This window comes from Medicago sativa, chromosome 3 (assembly GCF_051527215.1).
Source record: "Medicago sativa cultivar Bolivia chromosome 3, Bolivia_mono, whole genome shotgun sequence".
Taxonomy (NCBI): Eukaryota; Viridiplantae; Streptophyta; class Magnoliopsida; order Fabales; family Fabaceae; genus Medicago; species Medicago sativa.
In genome coordinates, this window is record NC_140751.1 from 82,097,862 (window position 1) to 82,119,468 (window position 21,607).

Below are 21,607 nucleotides of genomic sequence, written 5' to 3' on the forward strand. Positions count from 1 at the left end.
CAATAACACGGGTAGTGCAAAAACAAAATGTTATCGGTACTAATAAAAAACTGTGTTTAGTAGCAGACGAGACAAAGAAAGATAATAGAGAAGAAATTCCCCATCCTATAATGTATAAAAAATCCAACTTTTGAACAATTCAATTCAAATGTATATCTCCATAAGGAATAGAAGAAAGATGGCTAGAGTCAAATCTGATTCATTCATGCAAACTCAGGAGTTCAGATAAAAGTTTTACAGAATAATGGTACATCCAAAATCTAGTTTCACTAAAGCATAAAATTTCAGTTACATTGTAGTGCAATTACGGGAATAGTCTGGTCGACTTCTACAAAATCTGATAATTCTGCATCCTCATTGGAATCATTGTCACTCTCGTATCCACTCGCTACATATTTGTTTTGGTTAGGATTAGCCCTGTGAGGCTTAGCCCTTGCTGGGTGTGGTGCAATCTCAACCACCTCATTCTTTGCTATAGGAGAGTTAGAAGCAGAACCAGGAGACAAATCTTCAATTTGACTTGTATCCTTGTTAGCAGCCCTGTACAGTGTAGAACCGCTACTTTTCTTGTTAAATGGAGACTCCCTCATTTTCCTCACTTTCTTCTCTGGTGAAGTAGCTGTACTTTCAGCTGACTGCAACATATCAGTAAATAATTTTTGACCAAATGTTTGTCTGGTGCCTACATTTCTTTTCTTGGGGGCGGCAGATGCCTTCTTGGCATTTTGAGCAGCAGGCTTTCTCCCTCCCTTCTTAACTAGGGCAGCCTTCTGTTGTACTTCGAAGTCGTCATCATCATCAATGACTTCATTATCACTATCTGATTCCAAACCTATGGTACTTGACTTCTTTTTTGCACCACCCCTTTTGTTAATCTGTTTCTTCCCAGCAGGTACGGGTTCTTCACTTTCCATGGCTGTGGAAGAAAACCCAACTTCAGTACTAGCATGTATAACCATATGTAGTATTATGTGTTATGTATTATATATGTACTATGTACTAGCATGGCTAATGAATTGAAGATTCAGAACATTTAACTACTTCAGCCAAAAAAACTCACCTCCCGACTTTTCACCAGGTGATTCAAAGTTATATGCAGCCAGGCGTTCTTGAATAGATAGAATATAGCTATCGTCATCAGCTTCCTGATGATCGGCATATTATGAAAATGTAAGCGCTTAAACATGATTGGAAGGACAAAAATGTAGTACAGGAATAAGGCAATTGGCATACCTTCTTAGTATTCTTAAACACCGATCCTCCTTTTGGTTTTGCAACTTCAACAGCATTCTCTGTTGATGCAAATCGAGAAAGTTCACACCCGAAAGGATATCAAAATTTGAAAAATCACACATAATAATATTATTATTAATTAATCACTAAAACAACAATTCAGGCTTGCCAATTTCCATTGAAGAATTATCATTCTCTGGCTCAACATTTTTGGTCTTCTTAGTATTCTTTCGTGGTTGTGGCGGCTTCATTGCAGGTTTTGCAGCAAAACCATTGGCTGCCTTTTTACTTGCTTGGTTAGATCTTTTTCCATCCTCTTCTGCCTCTTTGCTATCTAGCTCCTGAAACACATGCAAAAGATAGTAATACAGACCTTCATTATTTCAAATACAAATAAACAAATTCAGTATTGTCTCTTACATCAAGTTTCTTTTCAAACTCGTCTAAATCCTTCAACCACAAAGACTTTGTTGGGGTTCCCATCAAAACCTCATGCTCCTTTTCCTTTTCAGCCTTTTCATCTAGCAGCTTCTGCACACTTTCTATGGTCAAAGTTTCAATAGGTAAGGATAAAAAATACTCGTAGTCACCCCATGCTGCTCCTTCTGAACTCTCATCATTTGCCCCTACAACTTGTGGTTCTGCAGATTTACCTTTCCTCAGCATGGGAGTAAAACCTTTCTGCTTCAACTCAATCAATAATTCAGCCTTTTTCCGGTTGATCATAATAATTTCTCCATTCACAACCCCTAATATAAATCTGACTTTATTGTCCAAAATCAACAATAGCCGTTCAAGGTTGGCCAACATATATTTCTGCATGCATGCATAAATTGCATTTCAGTTCGTATTAATTAATTAGTATAAAATATAGATATAGAACTCTCATAATAATAAGTCATTGAGAGAATAATTCACCTTTCTCCTCTCATAATAATCCATCCGAAGTGGATAAAACTCTTCAAGAACTGCATAATGATACAAAAAACATTACATAATATTGTGATTCAAAACAGTTATGCATAGCAAATGTTATACTTTGTTCTGGAGTGTCATATTTCTTAATTTTTCCCTCCGCATCGAAAAGATGCATGTTGCTCGTGCTAACAATGCTAGTCAATTTAAATTTCTTGAATAGTCCTTGCATGACCGAAGCTACTTTGTCCGGCTTCATTTTGACCTCAATGTCTATAATTGCATCATCCCCATTTTGCCTAAAATCCTGAAACAAAGAAAACTTTCACATGAAAAAAAGACACAAATTAACCTATTGTATATATGGCGAGAAAATGTTTAAGTCATGTTACCTCAATGAAAGGATCGTTGACGTTAGGCGTCCCTTCAGTTATGGATTCAAGAAACTGCTTGTAATCTTCAGTCCACTTCCGTATAGGAAGCTCTGTGATTCTGAAAGTTTGTTCATCTATTTTCACTATTGAGCCATTGACTTTATAGCCTCCTTGCTTCATACTTTTCTCAATGGTTCCTCTGAATCCTCTGTACCATGGATCCATTGGCACCATTTCCTCTTCGTTCAACAAACATCTAACATTGGCAATAATTTCCCTTGGATTATAGTTGGGAATGTAAGAACTCCAACCTGTTCCAATTTCTTCACTACCATTGACAAGAACCAAAGGAATGATGGGTATGTACCTATGTGGAATTAAAATTTGAATCAGTTCTATGTATATGGTGTCCTTAGTTGTCAGTAATCACAAACAAAATAGCCTCTTAGAAAAAAAGGAGAAAACAAAATACCAGTTTGGTTCAATGGATTTTCCCTCCTCATTCAAGTATTTAAGAAGCTTATCATCATCTTCATGGAAGAGGAAACGAGTAACAATATTTAGCTCGGTGTAAATGTATTTGGGACTAGCATGGTCTTTACCACCCTGGAGAGGGAATATCCAATAAATATAAAATTTAAAAAGAAACGTGGGGAGTTTTGCAATAACAACATATACAGGTTCATCTCACCAAGTTACGAGTACCAAATTGACCGTTTGGATTGAGAAGATTGATGTTGTTGCTACCAACAAAACCTTGTGCCATTCCAATAATTGTATTTGCAAGACTTTGCTCACCATGGTGGTAAGCAGAATGCAAAGACACATAACCGATAAATTGGCTAACTTTAATTTCTTTGTACAACTTTTTCTTAAATGAGCAGAAAAGAATTTTCCTTTGGCCAGGTTTAAGACCATCAACCATAGAGGGAATGGACCTCTGGAGTTCTGCCCTTGAGAACAATATTAGCTCTTTGTCAATGAAACCCTTGTATCTAACGAGTTTGGCTTCAAGATCATGGCAAGTGCTAGGCTGCAACAACAAAGAATGGTAAACTTTATGTTAACAAAACACCGAAGAGGAGTAAGCTTGTATTAGCATATTCTCATATTGGTAAACATCACCCATATGAATTCTTTCATGTGCTTATCAAGATCTTGAAAGTACTCTCTCCCTTCTTGGGAAGTGCTTGTACCCAACCCCTATACAAACACCAAAAACAAAATAAGAAAACACTGAAACGACGAATTATAAACACAAAAATGGAGGTTCTCCAGGTTAGAGTCACAAGATCTTGAAAGTACAATATTGTTATAAAATGTATATGTGTGTATGTGTATGCAAATAAATTTTAAACATAGTATTCATCACATGTATACGCATAGGCATATATAATTGATAGTTATTAAATAAGATTTCATCATTTATGCTGCATATGCAAATATAGTGGCATACTTACAGTTATAGGCGCAAATATATGGAGGTTCTCCATGCTTACAACAACAAACCTTATAGTACTTTATCTTCCAACAGTTTGCATTGTTCCCTATTCTTTTTCTCCACACTTCATATTCTGACATGGAATAAAATGATAATTTTGTCCCGTTTGAATGAGAAGCCTGCAGAGAAAGATGAATTAGAGAGAGAGAGAGAGAGAGAGAGAGAGAGAGAGATGTGGATGTGATATCCAAAAGGGGTATTTTATTCAACAATATGTACAACTTAGTGTTTTCAATATAAAATTACCATCAAATATACAGCATACAGCATTAATAATAGTAAACTAACCCTTATTATGGGAGTGGTAAACTCAACGATGAAAGATGGAACTTTAAGCAGTGATGGCCAGAATGAATGAATAAAGTTTATCAATAGCCCTTTGATGTGGGAGCCATCATGATCCTGAACACATAAAGTTGAGCTATTAGAATCTGGGGAACAAAAAACCATGCATAGTATATCGTCATTCCCATCATATCCCACTGAAACCAAACATAAAAGTCAAAACAGCAATAAACCATGATCTTTAAGTCTCACCTGATCAGCCATAATCATCAAATGACCATATCTCAAAGACTTCACATTTGTGTAATCTTTGTTTTGCTGCAGTCCAAGAATCTTCTGTATAATTTGAAATTCTCGGTTGTCTGTTATCTGTTTCTTGCTCGCTACCCGCACATTGAGCAATTTGTCTCTCAATGGAAATACACCATAGTGGTCTCGACCCACAACAGAGAGGCCAGCCATCTTCATACAAAAAAAAAATGTCAAATTAATTTAAGTTTTTCTCATTCTTTGTAAATATTAGAGATTTGTGGTTGACTTTAAATTAAAACAACTATATGCTTCTAACTTATCTTTGTGTTCTTAAATGAAAAATATCCACACCAAAATTTGAGATATGCTTTTTTCTATACTATTTTGCATATAGACAATAGAAAAAAAACTTACAGCAAGGGCTTTAGCAGAATCTCCGTCTGTCAATATCAAAGTACACTTCTCTGAGTTCCTTCCACCAGCATCATTGGCATCCTCAAGCCTTACAATCCCACGGATCCTCTGGATCTTTGTTCCATCAGTTGTCTTAAAATCTTTACTTTCGTTAAAATCTGCCCATGATAGGAGGGTGTCCATTATTCCAGATGTTTCAACTGCAGAAATTTATAACATGTGAATGTAAATAAGAACACAATTTCAAGTTAATTGAACACATTACAGCCAAAGAATGAAGCACAACTAACCATCCTTTAGCATTGATTCTGGAACATCACAATTAGAACCAAAACTAGCTTGACTAGTCGTGAGAGTCTCCTTAGTTTCAGAATCAAAATCAGGGTTATCAATAAGTGCATTGACGAAAACCCACAAATGATTCTTAACAGTGTGAGCTTTCACATTGGCATCCTTCTTTTTCTTGTTTACTTTGTTCATTACATGGGCAATAATCTGATTGGTGATGTAATCAACATGAGTCCCACCCTTGATTGTAGCAATCGAGTTAACAAAGCTGACCTGGTAAAACAACAAATGAAGACGTGTAAGACAAAAAATTAACATCAATTGACCTCGAAGTATACTTGAGAAGTTCACTAGTCACCTGTTGAAACTGGCCATCACTTAGACTCACGCAAATCTCCCACCTATCACCTACTATAGCATGAATCCTAATAACAACAACCAATTCAAGTTATATAACAACAACGGGAAAACCACACATGCACTGGCACATAGAGAAAAACGAACCTTGGCAGGGGTGCAGGTTTGGACTTCTCAGCACATTTCAGGAAGAGGTCAACATAATCACGGAACGACATAAAATGGATCAAGGTACCATTGAGTTCAACCTTAACAGTCTTTCCAAGGCACCCTGCCATATCCAACACACGCTTCTTCATCAAAGCAACAAGGTCCTCTTCAAGATATGTCATTTTAAACTTTTCCAAGTCAGGCTTAAAGGTTACCTTTGTCCAGTTCTCACTAGCATTGCATTCGGTTATCACTGGCTCAGACTTCGTCCCCATATTGTTTGAGAAAACCTTCATAACACAACCAATTCACCCGATCATCAATACATACCCAAATAAACACAAACAAAAGCACAAATGTAGAAGCTACATATAAATTATCAAATAAACCAATATTTATGTTCATTTCATTCAAAATTAAAAATAAAAACCATAACAAGATCCTTAATCCACAAAAATAAAATCAAACAGATGTCTGTGGTGATTCTACATTGTATTGAGCATATATAAAAATATTATCAAATATACAAAAACTTCAATTCATTACACCAAACATGAAAAACCATAGCAGAATCATATATCAACAAGTTCAATATCAGTTCATTACACCAAAAATTATAAACCCTAGCAGAATCCTAAATCAGAAAATTCAATTTCAGTGCTGTACAGCAAACATTAAAAACCCTAGCAGAATCCTAAATCAACAAATTAAATTTCAGCTCAAAAAATCCTAGGAGGATCATAAATCAAAAATTCAAATAAATCAACAAATCACTACCTGCTTATACTTCTTCAAACGACGTCCATCAGCAATCTCAATAACAAACTCAGTCGAAAAAATATTGGTGAGCTTAGCACCATAACCATTTCTTCCACTAGTAGTTTTCTTCACATTATAATCATAGTTAAGGTGACCAAAGAACAATTCAGGAACATAAACATCCTCTTCCTTATGAAGCCCTACTGGAACACCGTAACCATTGTTATAAACTGAAACCGTATTCCCTTCCGGATTGATTGTAACTTTGAGTGAATCCATCGACGGATCTCTCTTGGCAGCGTCAAGGAGAATCTCGTCGAAGATTTTGTAAAGTCCAGGAACGTAGGAAATAGAACGGTGAACCATTTCTTCATTTTCGTAAACCCATAGATTTTGAGTGTGTTTTTCAGTTGAACCTATGTAGGTATCGGGATGGAGGAGAATGTGTTCGAGTTCTTCTTCGATTGTTTTCGAAGGAATGTTGGCGCCCATGGTGATCAGTGTGGTGGTGTCGGCGGCGGTTTTTGAGAGGAAAATGCTAAATTTAGCGGAGAGAGTTACCACGAAGCATTCACGATTAAACAGCAAAAAAAAAAAAAAAATTGTGAATTTTCGGGAGGGTGTGTTATGCGAGTTAAAAAGGAATCTGCAAATCAATTGAAATACTTGATTCCCGGAATTGGTGCAAATCACCACTGATTTGCAGTATTCCTTTTTCACTCACAAAACACACAACCAAAAAAATATCTGGAAATGACTGAGAGATGAGAAAGGGATCTAACGGTTGATTTTTGGTTTGCGCGGGAGTTTGAAATGTGAACGAGGATTATCAGGGGTTTGATTAGCTTTGCCATTTGGCATTTTGATTTTTGGTGATTCGTTTGACTGATGAAAGAGGGTTCATTTGGAAATGTGTTTGGTTTTCTTTCTATTGACAAAAAAGTTGAAATTATTTTTTTTTTATTTTTTTTTTTGACAAAGAAATAATTTTATTTTTATAAAGTTAATTTCGGCTGAAAAATCAAATAAGTTGAAATTAAGTTTTGACTACTTGAACCATCGTCAAGAATGAAATTTCATCTTGTCCGTCAACTTTATCAAATTATGTTAGATAATTTTTTATTAGTAATTATATTTTTTGTATTTTACTCCATAATCACAATTCGTTTAAGTATTTTATCTTTTAAAAGATTCGTTTTGGTCATTTATCTTTCAAACATTATACAAAATTATCATTCTTTTGTGGTATAAGTGACATGCCAACATAAGGATAAGTAGGTCATCTCTTCAAAAGTCCTAACATTAATTTGGATTCTTCTTTCTCAAAATACTTCTTATGGACGTGTTTTACGTTAGTGCCATGCTACATTTATTGTGGCATTCTCCTACAGCTTGGGTAAATCTTCGATAACTTTTTTAACTAAAAGCAGTGGCGCAGGCACCACCCAGGTAGGCTGGGTTGCAGCCCAGACTCTACTGCTGCTTGCATTGTAAAAGCCCAGCCCAATGCCATTTTTCTTACTAAAAAAAAAAAAAGAGACGGAATTTAGTGTTTTGTTTCTATTTTTTCAGCGTGTGTACTCTTCTCTTTTTCTACAACTACAAGCTGAAGGTGAGAAAAAACACAAGAAGGGGGGTTGAATTGTGTTTTGAAAAATTCTTCATTTCTCCTAAAAACTGAACACACTGATCAGAAGCTAAGTGAGACAGCTTCTGAAGTGATAATCAGAATCTAAATGCAGCGGAATAAAACAGAGAGAGAGAGGAAGAACGACACAAAGCAATTATACTGGTTCCTTCCACAATCCGGAAGTAGTCCAGTCCCCCTTGCACTTCCAAGGAGATTTCACTATGAGTAATATCTTATTACAAATGCTCAAGCACACAAGCAAGAGACTTCCAATGCTCAAGCACACAAGCAAGAGACTTCCTTTGCTCAAGAACACAATCAAGAGACTTCCTGCTCAAGCACAACTGCAAGAGACTTCCTAACTAAACAAAATTACACAGAAAATTGTTTAAGGTTGAACACTTGATATACAATCAGAGGTGCTCACAATACAAATCAGATACAGACTCAATGAACTTAAGAATTTCTAAGATATGACTTTGAGACACATAAATTCTAAGTGAATGCAGAACAATTTCAGCAGAGGTTTGGTACTTGTGAAAATCTTGTGAGTCTTTCGTTCAGCGTTCTTGCATTACCAAAACTCTAAGTCTTCACTCCTTTATATAGAGGTGTGAAAGAGACGTTGTGAAATTGCCAGCACACCAAAGAGTCGTTGTGAAGCTTGATCTTTCACCAATGATCTTTTGCCTGATTTGGTTGTTGTCCTATGAAGAACCAATTTGAAATCCATTCCTTATCCAAAGGAACATATATGCAGGCGAGACCGTATTCTGGAGCTGTTTTCTTGTCTTGTAGCGTGGACACAAAACAGAGTGGTGGAGAACGTGGTTGTACAATTCGTACAAAGTACAATGTCAACGCTTTCGTCCAAATTGCAAGCACAAGCCTTCAAACACCTTTGAAATGACCGTTGCAAAATTCCACTAATCCTTTGTTTGTGTTTTCGAATCCAATAGACAGCTTTTGCATTGATAATTCTTCAATTCTTGAATCTTTTGCAAATCCAGTTGAGATTCAGCTTCTGGTGAAATAGCTTCTGATGAGGCAGCTTCTGATGATGCAGCTTCTGATGATGCAGCTTCTGATGATATGACTTCTGCAGCTTCTGATGATGCAGCTTCTGATGATATGACTTCTGGACTTCTTGTCTTCAGGAGCACTATTCTTACTTCAGAAGCGTCTTAACTTCAGGAGCACTATCCTTACTTCAGAAGCGACTTAACTTCAGGAGTGCTTTTTCCCTTCAGTAACAAGTTGCCTTCAGGAGCGTCCAAGCTTCAAATTTTTGTTGTTTCCTTTGCTCTTTATTTGCTCATTCAGAACCAATGATGATGTAACTTTATAATTATGGTCCTGTACACTTGAACAAATATTAGCTAGTCCAATTTACAATTTTTAATACCTTGTTATCATCAAAACTCTTTAAGGTTCATTGTTAAACACATTTTGTTCCAACAATCTCCCCCTTTTTGATGATGACAAACAAAAGTATTTAAAATTGATCAATTGTTGTTAATCTAATTAACAAGTTGACTTTGGGGTTCTGAGGTTTGTAAGCTCAGAATCTGAGGTTTGTAAGCTCAAACTCCCCCTGAGTCTGATAGTCTTTAAGGTGAGGTTTGTAAGCTCCCCCTAAGTTCTATCCAGGTTAATTAAATTCATTTTTCGCACAATAAAAATATCAGAGCTTTAAAAAATTGAATCATTGAAAGAATTAACTTATAGATAAGAAGAATGGTTCAATTAATTTTACTTGAATTTTGATACTTCTTCGTTCGTTCATAACTTATACCAATAAGGTAAAAAAATGATAGAAGTTTTTCAAAAATTTCAAGTGCCATTAATGTTAATGGGGCTCAGAGCCTTTAAATACTTGTCACATATACTCCCCCTTTTGTCATTATCAAAAAAAAAATGATAAAAAAATAAGCATAAAAGACAAAAAGATTTGAGAAAAACTTAAACATGAGAGAGTATACTAAGAAATAAATTAAATAAAACAGATCAAAAATATATGAGCATGAATATCCATTTATCAGAAGCAGCTAAGCAGTCAGAAGCAGTAAGCATTCAGAAGCATAGAAAAACAAGATGGTTTCAGAAGCAAGGACTAAGAATTTAAAACAAACAACAAACAAAAATAACACAAAGGTGTGCAACTAAGGGTTGGTTTGTTGTTGTTTCTTCATCTCCTCCATTTCTTCAATTTTCTTCTGCAACAGTTCTTCAAGCTGTTGTTGCCTCTGGAGAAGAGCTTGTTCCCTTTCTCTAGCCTCTTGCTGCTGCTGTGCCATCTGTTTCTTTAGAAGCTTACACAACCTTGCTTCTCTGGTCAAGTAGTCCGTTTCTAAGAAGAAAGGCTGGTTTGCCAGGAGCAGTGTATAACTTCTTACTCTAAGACTCTGATTCAGTTTTTCCATAAGTCTTCTGACTGAAGCTTGCTTGACTCTGATGCACTTAGCCTTTATGTTTTCAATGAGCTCATTTGCCCGGTTCTGAAGAGATACCCAGGAGTCTTCATATGCATTGGTGAGATCAATTGACCTTCTTTGATTCACCAGATTATGCATTTGACTAAGGATTGTCAGAAGCTCAGCATTTATATATCCAGATTCCAGCATGTTTGTGGGTGGTTGTTCAAGGGTTTCAAGATCAGAATCACTGATTTCCAGGTCTTGAACAGGGTTAAGAACTGGAATGGTAAAGTGTGTTTGTGTGTTTGAAGATGAGGGCTGGTCAGAAGCAATGTGTGCGGTAGAGGTTGAGGCTTGGACATTGACTTGAGAGTTGTCAATATCCATGGGAGTTGGTTGTGGGGAGTGTTCAATGTCAGTTGGTGGTTGTTGTGGTGAAGTTGATATATGAGTGTTGAGTTGGGGGTCAATGGTAGCTGTTGGTGATTGTGGGGGTGTTGTGGGTTTATGTGGTTCAGGTGTTTGTTGATGGGGGTTTTCTGAAACAACATTTTCAGAAGCAGCTGCTTCTGGAGTTGTTTCAGAGGCCTTTTCTGAGGTAGATTTGTCTATAGGTAACTCACCTGAGTAGTGGAGAGCAAGACTGTCTAAGACAGAAGTGTCTTCTATTGGTTCAGGTATTGATGGTGAAGAAGGTGAAATGGGGATAGAGGTGACTGGAATCTGGATTACCTCAGCTGCAGGGCCAGCTTCAGAAGTGATCTTCTGTGGACCAGCAGCTTGAGGAGCCTCTTCTGGAGCATCTTCCATAAAAATCATCATTTCTTCATCCTCATTGTCTTCAGTAGACTTACCAGCAATGGCTCTTACTTCAGCCAATTTCTCCTTGAAGTACCTATCACAATCTTCCATACCCAGAGCCTTGAGCTTTTCATCTCTTTGATGATTGTATTGTGCTTTTAGATCCTTTTTGTCTGATATAAGATCAGAAGCACGTTCATCTGCCATCCTTTTCCTTATTGGAGTCATCTCAACCATAGGACTCACAAGTTGAAGGGGAGCCTTCTTCCTCTTCAGCTTGGGCTCAGCCTCTTCTTTCTCTATATCTTCAAAAGCTTGCTCCAGCTGCTCTTTGGTGATTACCAAATCTGCCTTACCTTTTCTTCTTTTCTGAGGAATAGAAGCAGCACCAATCTTCTGCATCTTTCCTTTATCCTTGGCAGAAACAGATTTAGCATCAGACTTAGCAACTTTTTGCTTCTCAGTTATAGCAACAGCAGCTTCTGACACAGTACTAGTTCTGGCCCTTTTTCCTTTAGCAAGAGCAGCTTCCTCCTGAGAATTTGCAACTTCTTCCAAGACGTACTCAGCAACTGATTGAACTAGGAAATCAGAGTCACTTTCCTTAAAGATGGGAGGAAAGTCCCTGATTATCTCAGTTTCAGCAGTTGTCAACTCTAACCACTTCTCATCTTTAGGGGCTTCCTTGATGAACTTCATAGAGCATAAGCTCCTGCTACTGATAGTCCTTTCAGCAGTAGAGACATCGAAACATCTATCAGAAGCATTCCTTGTCCTCTTTAAGAACTCCAGCACCCTTCCTTGAAAAAAGATTTCAGACAGCAATCTCCCATAGGGTACTTGTTTTCTTCCTCTTATAGTGCTTTCGTTTATGGCCCAGCAGAGATGATCCATTACATATCTGGGGAAGTTTATCTTTTCCAGAATAGCCATGAAGTAAATTGCTAGCTTCTGTTGGTTGTTGGGTTGGTCAGACCCTCCTGCTCTTTGAAAGAAGCAATCATTACTGAATTTCACCAACATCCTGTTGTGAATCTCCATTTCAGAAGGCTTGGCATCTTTCTTCCCACCCAGAAGAGTGTTGTAGTAACCTTGTAGCAGGACATCTTCCTTCCTGACTATTTCTTGGAATCTACCCTCTGCATGCATTCTACAAGCTTTAGTTATAACGTCCTCAGTGATGGTTATAGGAATGCCCATCACTTCAGACCTTATTTCTAAGCTATCAAATGATGTAGGATTCATATCCATGGCCATTTTCCCTTTCTTTGACCCAGCTTGTTTGCTTACAACTTTTGCAGGCTTTTCATTGTACACTTCAGCTTTTAACCAAAAGTCCTTGACCAAGATCACATATGTTGGCCCATTTAGCATCTTGAAATACTCAGACAACATCTGAGTCTCTATCAATCCTTCCATGTTTACTTCGTACTTCTTGAGTGAAGCAAAATCCACCGGTGACTCTACTTGAACTATTAAGGACTCCCATGGAATATCCATAGTCTTCTCTTTGTAGATGGACCCAGATCCTGGTACGCTTTGCATGGTTGATGTAGATTCTGAAACTTTTGAGCTTGATGATGCCATTTGATGATAGACGAAGATTTGAAGAAGATGAAGATTTTAGGGTTCTAAGGTTGAGAGAATGCGCTTACTTCGCAAGAGGTTTGAGAGCAAATGTGTTTGTTGTGAGTGAGAGTGTGTGAATTGTCAAAGTGTTAAAAGTAAAACGATTGCAATTCAAAAGAGACAAACAAACATAACATTAATGACAAAATTGGGGGCGCGTGAAAAGTACTTTCAAAGCTTTTGAATCATCATTGCCCTTTTAGTTATACACCAACACATACAGGCCACGTAAGAGGTTCACAGAGTAACTACCAAGTTAGTGGGCCAGAAGTTACTTTTTAAAAGGTAACTTCCAACGTTTCCACTAATTCAACTATTCAGAAGCAATAAATCCAGCTTCTGGACTTCAGATGCTGACGTCATCATCAGAAGCGAGTTTTCCTCAGAACCTCAATAAAGAGCTTCTGATGGACTACCGCTTCTGAACAGTTAAAGGCTTAGTAAATATATCAGCCCATTGATTTTCAGTATCAATGAATTGTATATCTAAAATTCCTTTTTGAACATAATCTCTGATAAAATGGTGTTTGATTTCAATGTGCTTAGCTCTTGAATGCAAAATTGGATTTTTAGACAAGCAAATAGCAGCAGTATTATCACAATAAATGGGAATACTGTTAGCAGTTATCTGATAATCTTCCAACTGATGTTTCATCCAAAGTAGTTGTGTACAACAACTTGCAGCTGAAATGTATTCTGCTTCTGCTGTAGACATAGCAATAGTTGTTTGTCTTTTGCTAGCCCAGGATATAAGATTATCACCCAGAAATTGACAATTGCCACTGGTTGACTTTCTTTCAATCCTATCACCAGCATAATCAGCATCACAGAATCCAATTAGCTTATAATCTAAGGATTTCCTATAAAGGAGTCCAAGATTAGTTGTTCCTTTCAAATACCTGAAGATTCTCTTGACAGCAGTCATATGAGATTCTCTAGGATCTGATTGGAATCTTGCACACAAGCATACACTGAATAAAATATCTGGCCTAGATGCAGTGAGGTATAACAAAGAACCAATCATACCTCTATACAGCTTCTGATCTACTTTAGCTCCTTCATCTTCTTTGCTTAAGTTACACGTAGGGTGCATTGGAGTGTTCATCACTTTACAATCTTCAAGTTTGAACTTCTTCAGAAGCTCCTTTGTGTACTTTGATTGATGAACATAGACTCCATCTTTGCATTGATTGATTTGAATGCCAAGGAAGAACTTCAGCTCTCCCATCATGCTCATTTCAAATTCATCCTGCATTAACTCAGAAAATTCCTTGCAAAGAGATGCATTAGTAGAACCAAATATTATATCATCAACATATATTTGCACAACAAGAATATCTTTCCCAAGGGTCCTTCTGAAGAGTGTAGTATCAACCTGTCCTCTTTTAAAATTATTCTTGATTAAGAAATTACTTAGTCTATCATACCAAGCTCTGGGAGCTTGTTTCAAGCCATATAGTGATTTCTTCAGTTTAAAAACATGGTCAGGATATTTAATATCCTCAAATCCAGAAGGTTGCTTGACATACACTTCTTCTTCTATGACACCATTTAGAAATGCACTCTTGACATCCATTTAATATAATATTATGCCATGATTAACTGCATAGGAAAGAAGTAACCTGATTGCTTCCAATCTTGCAACTGGAGCAAACGTTTCAGTGTAATCAATGCCTTCTTGTTGACTATACCCTTGTGCAACAAGCCTGGCTTTGTTTCTTGTTACTTCACCTTGCTCATTCAGCTTGTTTCTGAATACCCATTTTGTTCCAATAATGTTCTTGTGCTGAGGTTGGGGTACCAGATCCCACACATCATTCCTTTGAAATTGATTCAACTCTTCTTGCATAGCTAGGATCCATCCATCATCTGAAAGTGCTTCATCAACTGTTGTAGGTTCAATCATTGAGATTAGTCCAATCATTGACTCCTCTTGTCTGAAATGTGATCTTGTTCTTCTTGGACTATCTTTGTTTCCAATGATTAGCTCCTCAGGATGAGAAGACTTGTGTTTGAATGTGTTTCTGGGAGGATCTGCTTGATGTGAGCCATCTTGTGCTTCATCAGAAGCAGCTTCATCTTGCGCTTCTGATGTGGGTTCAGCTTATGGACTATCTTCAGATTCAGCTATCTGATCAGGTTCTGGAGTAGCTTCAGGAACCTGTATCTCTGCAAAACTTTCACCTTGCTTTGAAGTTTTATCTTCAAGCTCCTTGTCATCAAGGACTAAATCACCAACACCATCTTCCAGAATATCCCATAATTCTTCATCTAGGCTCATGATGTAACTGTAAAAGTTGGTCTTCCACCAAGAGAACTCTTCAGCATCTCCATTGAACTTTGGAACTTTTCCAACGCTGGTTTTCTTACTATCACTATAATCATGTGAGACATTCTTATAGCTAGTATCACTAGGACCAGTAGGAGGAGGAGTAGACATGTTTTTCTCAGATCTTTGACTGTTGCACGGTTAAGTGTTACACAACAGACCAAGGCTCTAGATACCAATTGAAGGTGAGAAAAAACACAAGAAGGGGGGTTGAATTGTGTTTTGAAAAATTCTTCGTTTCTCCTAAAAACTGAACACACTGATCAGAAGCTAAGTGAGACATCTTCTGAAGTGATAATCAGAATCTAAATGCAGCGGAATAAAACAGAGAGAGAGAGAGGAAGAACGACACAAAGCAATTATACTGGTTCCTTCCACAATCCGGAAGTAGTCCAGTCCCCCTTGCACTTCCAAGGAGATTTCACTATGAGTAATATCTGATTACAAATGCTCAAGCACACAAGCAAGAGACTTCCAATGCTCAAGCACACAAGCAAGAGACTTCCTTTGCTCAAGAACACAATCAAGAGACTTCCTGCTCAAGCACAACTGCAAGAGACTTCCTAACTAAACAAAATTACACAGAAAATTGTTTAAGGTTGAACACTTGATATACAATCAGAGGTGCTCACAATACAAATCAGATACAGACTCAATGAACTTAAGAATTTCTAAGATATGACTTTGAGACACAGAAATTCTAAGTGAATGCAGAACAATTTCAGCAGAGGTTTGGTACTTGTGAAAATCTTGTGAGTCTTTCGTTCAGCGTTCTTGCATTACCAAAACTCTAAGTCTTCACTCCTTTATATAGAGGTGTGAAAGAGACGTTGTGAAATTGCCAGCACACCAAAGAGTCGTTGTTGAAGCTTGATCTTTCACCAATGATCTTTTGCCTGATTTGGTGTTGTCCTATGAAGAACCAATTTGAAATCCATTCCTTATCCAAAGGAACATATATGCAGGCGAGACCGTATTCTGGAGCTGTTTTCTTGTCTTGTAGCGTGGACACAAAACAGAGTGGTGGAGAACGTGGTTGTACAATTCGTACAAAGTACAATGTCAACGCTTTCGTCCAAATTGCAAGCACAAGCCTTCAAACACCTTTGAAATGACCGTTGCAAAATTCCACTAATCCTTTGTTTGTGTTTTCGAATCCAATAGACAGCTTTTGCATTGATAATTCTTCAATTCTTGAATCTTTTGCAAATCCAGTTGAGATTCAGCTTCTGGTGCAATAGCTTCTGATGAGGCAGCTTCTGATGATGCAGCTTCTGATGATATGACTTCTGCAGCTTCTGATGATGCAGCTTCTGATGATATGACTTCTGGACTTCTTGTCTTCAGGAGCACTATTCTTACTTCAGAAGCGTCTTAACTTCAGGAGCACTATCCTTACTTCAGAAGCGACTTAACTTCAGGAGTGCTTTTTCCCTTCAGTAACAAGTTGCCTTCAGGAGCGTCCAAGCTTCAAATTTTTGTTGTTTCCTTTGCTCTTTATTTGCTCATTCAGAACCAATGATGATGTAACTTTATAATTATGGTCCTGTACACTTGAACAAATATTAGCTAGTCCAATTTACAATTTTTAATACCTTGTTATCATCAAAACTCTTTAAGGTTCATTGTTAAACACATTTTGTTCCAACACAAGCAACACTCCCTCTGCCGATCTCTGTTTTACTTTCCTTTGCTTCTCCCTGACTCCCTCTCTCAACTCTCAGACTGCCTCTATTTTCATTCCTTCTCCTCTCCACTCTCCTCCAGGTTTGTTCTAATTCTATGTTATTTCCTTTGTTATTTGTTCTATTTTGTTAATGATGTTTGTTATTTGTTAATGGGTGAATGAGTTGATTATTCAAATTCCAAACCCCAATTTAGAATTGTTGATAATCCCCAATTTTGATTTCTCAAACCCTAATTCAGAATAATTATTGCTAAAGGATCAGTAATACTTTCATTTTGTCGACAGCTTCCGTTGAAAGAGCTTTTTCAGCAATGAAGACTATCAAGACTAAATTGCGCAACAAGATCAACAATGTATGGTTGAATGACTTGATGATATGTTACACCGAGCGGAAGATATTCAAGTCGCTTGATGATGTTAATATTATTCGAACATTCACTTGAAAGAGGTCGCGGAAAGGGCATTTACCTCCTAATTTTATTTAGCACGCTATTGGCAGGTTTATATTTCATCTTTCTTATTTAAAATTGTACTTTTGTTGAAATGATAACAAACCTCTTTTATTTCGATTTATGACTATATATATATTATGTCACATATGAATTTGCGATAAACTTTTTGCCCAGGCTCTATAAAATTTCTGGCTCCGCCACTGACTAAAAGAGATATTCATTATACATCAAGTACATTATTTTTTAAGAAATGTTAACCGGTGCCCCGAAGCACTGGTTAAGGGATCAAATGTAGTAAGCATTACATTGGAACTTGTGCTCTCAACTTTTCGAAAGCATGGTGTTATTTTCACTTTAAAACTTTCTTTTTTTTAAGTTTTCTTAACCAGTGTCCCCGGGGCACCGTCAACACGACCCTTATTTTTTTTATCAAAAGAGATGTTTGTTTTTTCAAATTGATAGAGTACATCAAAAACAATACAAATCGTTTGAAATTTATTTTACTATGTAAAAAATAAAAATAAAATTCATTGAATTATATGTATTTTCTATTATTTAAATTGTATTTGAAATTTACTCTTAATTTATTTATTTTTAAAATTAAGGGGAAAAAATTGGCAATTTCTCCTAAAGTTTTCATGTACTGCTTTTTTCAAAGAAGGAAATCACGGTATCACTATGAAGCTGTATCCCCTCAGCTAAGTGGTAATGAGTACCATTATTTTATAAAGAACATTTTGTGTGCTCATATTATTTTACGTATCTGAAATGATATGTTGTTTGAATTTCTAAAACTCTTTTACAGGTAAATTGTTCTCAATGGAGTTTGCTCTTCAACGCTAAATGAAACTGCATAACTCCGATACTGTTGTAAATTGTTACTTGTTATATAAACAAATTTAAAAGATTGGATTGATCGATAAGCAAAGCTCAATCAAGCTAAATATAAAGAGGATCGCAAAGAGACATGGTAAATATTGTAAGATGATTATCAAAATGAAAAGATCCCTCTCTAAAACAAGAGTAGGTAAAAACCTAAAGCCGTCTATTCAATCCAAAATACAAAAATAAAAATGCAGAAAATGTGTATCAGCGAGATCACTCCCAGCAACACAAATTTTTATTCTTGGTTGAAATTCACACTATGACAATCTCCAGTGAGACAAAATTTGGAACACTCCAATGCAATCCAAGCTCAGACTCATCAAGCCACAGAAGCAATGTGGACAATCAAATCAATAACACGGGTACTGCAACAACAAAAAACAAACGTATCATGAGTACGATGAACACTATGTATATTTTGGACAACCAATTCAATGTCATATTGTGATAGCAAGGTCTTAGAGTAGTTTACCTGTAACCCCATTCGTTGTCATACCAAGAAACGAGTTTCACAAAGTTGTCATTCAAAGCAATTCCAGCTTTGGCATCAAAGATGCTAGACCTGCAAATGAAAATAAAGTTCACAGTAATAATTAGATTGAGAGAATACCAAAAACTGATCATGACAGTTTATCTTCAAAGTTACTTAAAAAGCCAACATTACCTGCTATCGCCAATAAAGTCAGTAGATACCACATCATCTTCAGTATAACCCAAAATACCCTTCAGCTTGCCCTCTGATTCCTCCCTGGTTTTTGCAATTTCAACAAAATAGGTTTATGTTAGGAGGGAAAAATTATTCAATTGGTCAAATATAAGAGATTCAAGTTTAACACTTTACTTGATGGCAGCCTTGATCTGCTCATAGGTTGCTTTCTTCTCAAGCCTTACAGTAAGGTCAACAACTGAAACATCGACGGTTGGGACACGGAATGACATTCCGGTCAATTTACCGTTCAATACTGGAAGCACTTTGCCTACAGCCTGTATGTTTCAAATTCAATATTCATTAACAAGAGTGATGAAATTGAAATGAGACTTGCACCATTCAACCATGTAATAATTTGACAAATTTTTATCATTATAGAGTACCTTGGCAGCTCCAGTGCTGCTGGGAATGATGTTGAAGGAAGCAGCTCTTCCACCTCTCCAGTCCTTGCTTGATGGACCATCAACAGTCTTCTGAGTGGCTGATTCATCACACCAAAGAATCAATCAGTTAATCATGAATATAATCTTACTTTAAATAGATAGTGTTTGATGAGCTAGTTTTTATATATGCTTTTTGCACAACATTCTTTATATGCACTGTTCATAGATCAAATTAACAAACTCAAGTTAGTAAAAAGATAAATAAACAACCTGTGATGGCGTGAACTGTGGTCATAAGACCCTCAACGATTCCAAATCGGTCATTAATAACCTGCAAAGAGTAAAGATTAATAATTTTATCCAATGAAGCTAATAATTTAAAACAAACCAATAAACATGCTACAAAAGGGTATTGAAAAAAAACCTTGGCGAGGGGAGCAAGGCAGTTAGTAGTGCAACTAGCATTGGAAACAATGTTAAGCTCTGGTTTGTATTCCTTCTCGTTAACACCAACAACAAACATAGGTGCATCTTTGCTGGGAGCAGAAATAACAACCTTCTTGGCACCACCCTAATCACCACAACAATCCAAATTACATAAATTTCAAATCAATAAATTATCACTACTCAATATCACTGTATCGAATCATTCAAACAGGGAACAACTAATCATATGTAAATCACAATACTAGTTTGATATTGATGTTAGTAACAAGTCACTCAATAATTAACAAATAAACACAACACTGTGTCTAACAAAACGCATAATTCATATCAAATAAACAAATAATAACAAACAATCAAGCATTGTCTCACTCAGTAGAGTCGGATACATGGATCTAACAACCCCAAAATGCTCTATCAAATAATAATTGAAATTGAGATCAATGAAATGAAAAGAACCTTCAAGTGAGCAGCAGCTTTGTCCTTGTCAGTGAAAACACCAGTTGACTCAATAACGTAATCAGCTCCAACCTCACCCCATGGAATCTCCTCAGGGTTCCTATTATTCAGATGCAATCAGATTAATTAACTAATCAATTATATTAATTAATTACAACATCCAAAAGGGGCATGAGATTCAGATCCAAAATCACAGATCATAAATTACCTGGTTCCGAAAACAGCAACTTCTTTCTCACCAAAGAGAAGGGTCTTAGTGTCCTTAACCTTAAGTTCAAAATGCTTCCACTGACCGTGAACAGTGTCATACTTGAACATATAGGTCTGCATATACAAAAACATATTGTAAAAATACAAATCCAGAGTTCGAATCTCGTTGTTTGATTAATTTTGCAATCGGATCAGAGATTTTACCATGTAATCAGTAGTGATGAAAGGATCGTTGATAGCAACGAGTTCAACATCGTTTCTTTGAAGAGCAACTCTAGCAACCAATCGTCCAATTCTTCCAAATCCTGTTTTAAAGTTAAAACAGTTCAGTAAAATAAAAATCAATAATAATAATAATCAAAACAAACAAAGTAATTAAAGCAGAAAAGTGAAAAATTGAATTACCGTTGATTCCGATCCTGATCTTCTTGTCAGATGCTAATCAACAAACAAAAAAGACATTAATTAATAAACGAGAAATAGATTAAACGGTGATTAAGAGAGAAAAAGGAAAAAGGAAAAAGAGTAGAATGAACACATACCCATTGAGATAGTAGTGTTGAGTTGAAATTAGGTTGAGAAAATAAGAATGAGATTAGAGTGAGGTTTGGTGGAGAAAACAAGGGAAGAGTGAGGGATATTTAAAAGGGCTGTGTAAGGAGTGGCATGCGTGTCACGTGACGTTTGTGCTTGGAGAAGGGGTAACTTTTAACATTGAGAGAGCCGCTGATTTTTTACTGCAAACCGGGGTTACCCCTGATTTTGACTTGGACGAGGGGTTACATTTTACATAGGAGAAGATTACTAGAAGGAATCAGACTTGGAATTTTCGAGAATATTCCGACCCGTTTCTCTTTTCGGTCACAATTACGACATCCACTGTTTTTTTATTTCTTCATAGTTTCAAATATTTTCTAGATTTATTTTTACTTATTGTAAGTGGGATCCACCAAAATTATATTTTCTTTCCTCTCTTATATGGCAGCCAAACAATGGAAGACTTTTTATTTCTTTCATAAACTATTTATCCTCTCTACGATCAAC

At 36.5% G+C, this 21,607-nt stretch overlaps 2 protein-coding genes across 2 annotated transcripts; both read right to left on the reverse strand.

Annotated features, from left to right (window-relative positions):
• Nucleotides 1–183: 183 nt before the first annotated feature.
• LOC146940922 (DNA topoisomerase 2-like) lies at nucleotides 184–7,458 on the reverse strand. The gene is made up of 19 exons (XM_085754706.1): nucleotides 6,547–7,458; nucleotides 5,767–6,059; nucleotides 5,621–5,687; nucleotides 5,265–5,535; nucleotides 4,975–5,174; nucleotides 4,561–4,770; nucleotides 4,312–4,425; nucleotides 4,032–4,142; nucleotides 3,648–3,725; nucleotides 3,214–3,555; nucleotides 2,995–3,128; nucleotides 2,541–2,889; nucleotides 2,272–2,455; nucleotides 2,152–2,201; nucleotides 1,654–2,049; nucleotides 1,403–1,574; nucleotides 1,234–1,292; nucleotides 1,061–1,145; nucleotides 184–916 (listed from the first exon to the last, which is right to left on the reverse strand). Exons 1-19 carry the CDS (start codon nucleotides 7,018–7,020, stop codon nucleotides 285–287), a joined length of 4,221 nt encoding a protein of 1,406 aa, XP_085610832.1. The 5' UTR covers nucleotides 7,021–7,458; the 3' UTR covers nucleotides 184–284.
• Nucleotides 7,459–18,385: 10,927 nt separating this feature from the next.
• LOC146940923 (glyceraldehyde-3-phosphate dehydrogenase, cytosolic) lies at nucleotides 18,386–21,175 on the reverse strand. The gene is made up of 12 exons (XM_085754707.1): nucleotides 21,106–21,175; nucleotides 20,969–21,001; nucleotides 20,768–20,868; nucleotides 20,562–20,677; nucleotides 20,354–20,453; nucleotides 19,875–20,021; nucleotides 19,721–19,781; nucleotides 19,451–19,548; nucleotides 19,200–19,342; nucleotides 19,023–19,106; nucleotides 18,831–18,920; nucleotides 18,386–18,723 (listed from the first exon to the last, which is right to left on the reverse strand). The coding sequence occupies exons 1-12, from the start codon at nucleotides 21,107–21,109 to the stop codon at nucleotides 18,678–18,680; spliced, it is 1,023 nt and encodes a 340-aa protein (XP_085610833.1). The 5' UTR covers nucleotides 21,110–21,175; the 3' UTR covers nucleotides 18,386–18,677.
• Between the last annotated feature and the right edge of the window lie 432 nt (nucleotides 21,176–21,607).

Excerpts from the sequence above, each read along its gene's own strand:
- LOC146940922 (XM_085754706.1), bottom strand. The coding sequence starts at position 7,020 with ATGGGCGCCAACATTCCTTCGAAAACAATCGAAGAAGAACTCGAACAC. Across the intron at positions 6,060-6,546 it reads GTTTGAAGAAGTATAAGCAG|GTTTTCTCAAACAATATGGG; the intron begins GTAGTGATTTGT and ends TGTGTTATGAAG. Across the intron at positions 3,556-3,647 it reads ACATGAAAGAATTCATATGG|CCTAGCACTTGCCATGATCT; the intron begins GTGATGTTTACC and ends TTGTTGTTGCAG.
- LOC146940923 (XM_085754707.1), bottom strand. Across the intron at positions 19,782-19,874 it reads GCCTTGCTCCCCTCGCCAAG|GTTATTAATGACCGATTTGG; the intron begins GTTTTTTTTCAA and ends TACTCTTTGCAG. Across the intron at positions 19,549-19,720 it reads CACAGTTCACGCCATCACAG|CCACTCAGAAGACTGTTGAT; the intron begins GTTGTTTATTTA and ends GTGATGAATCAG.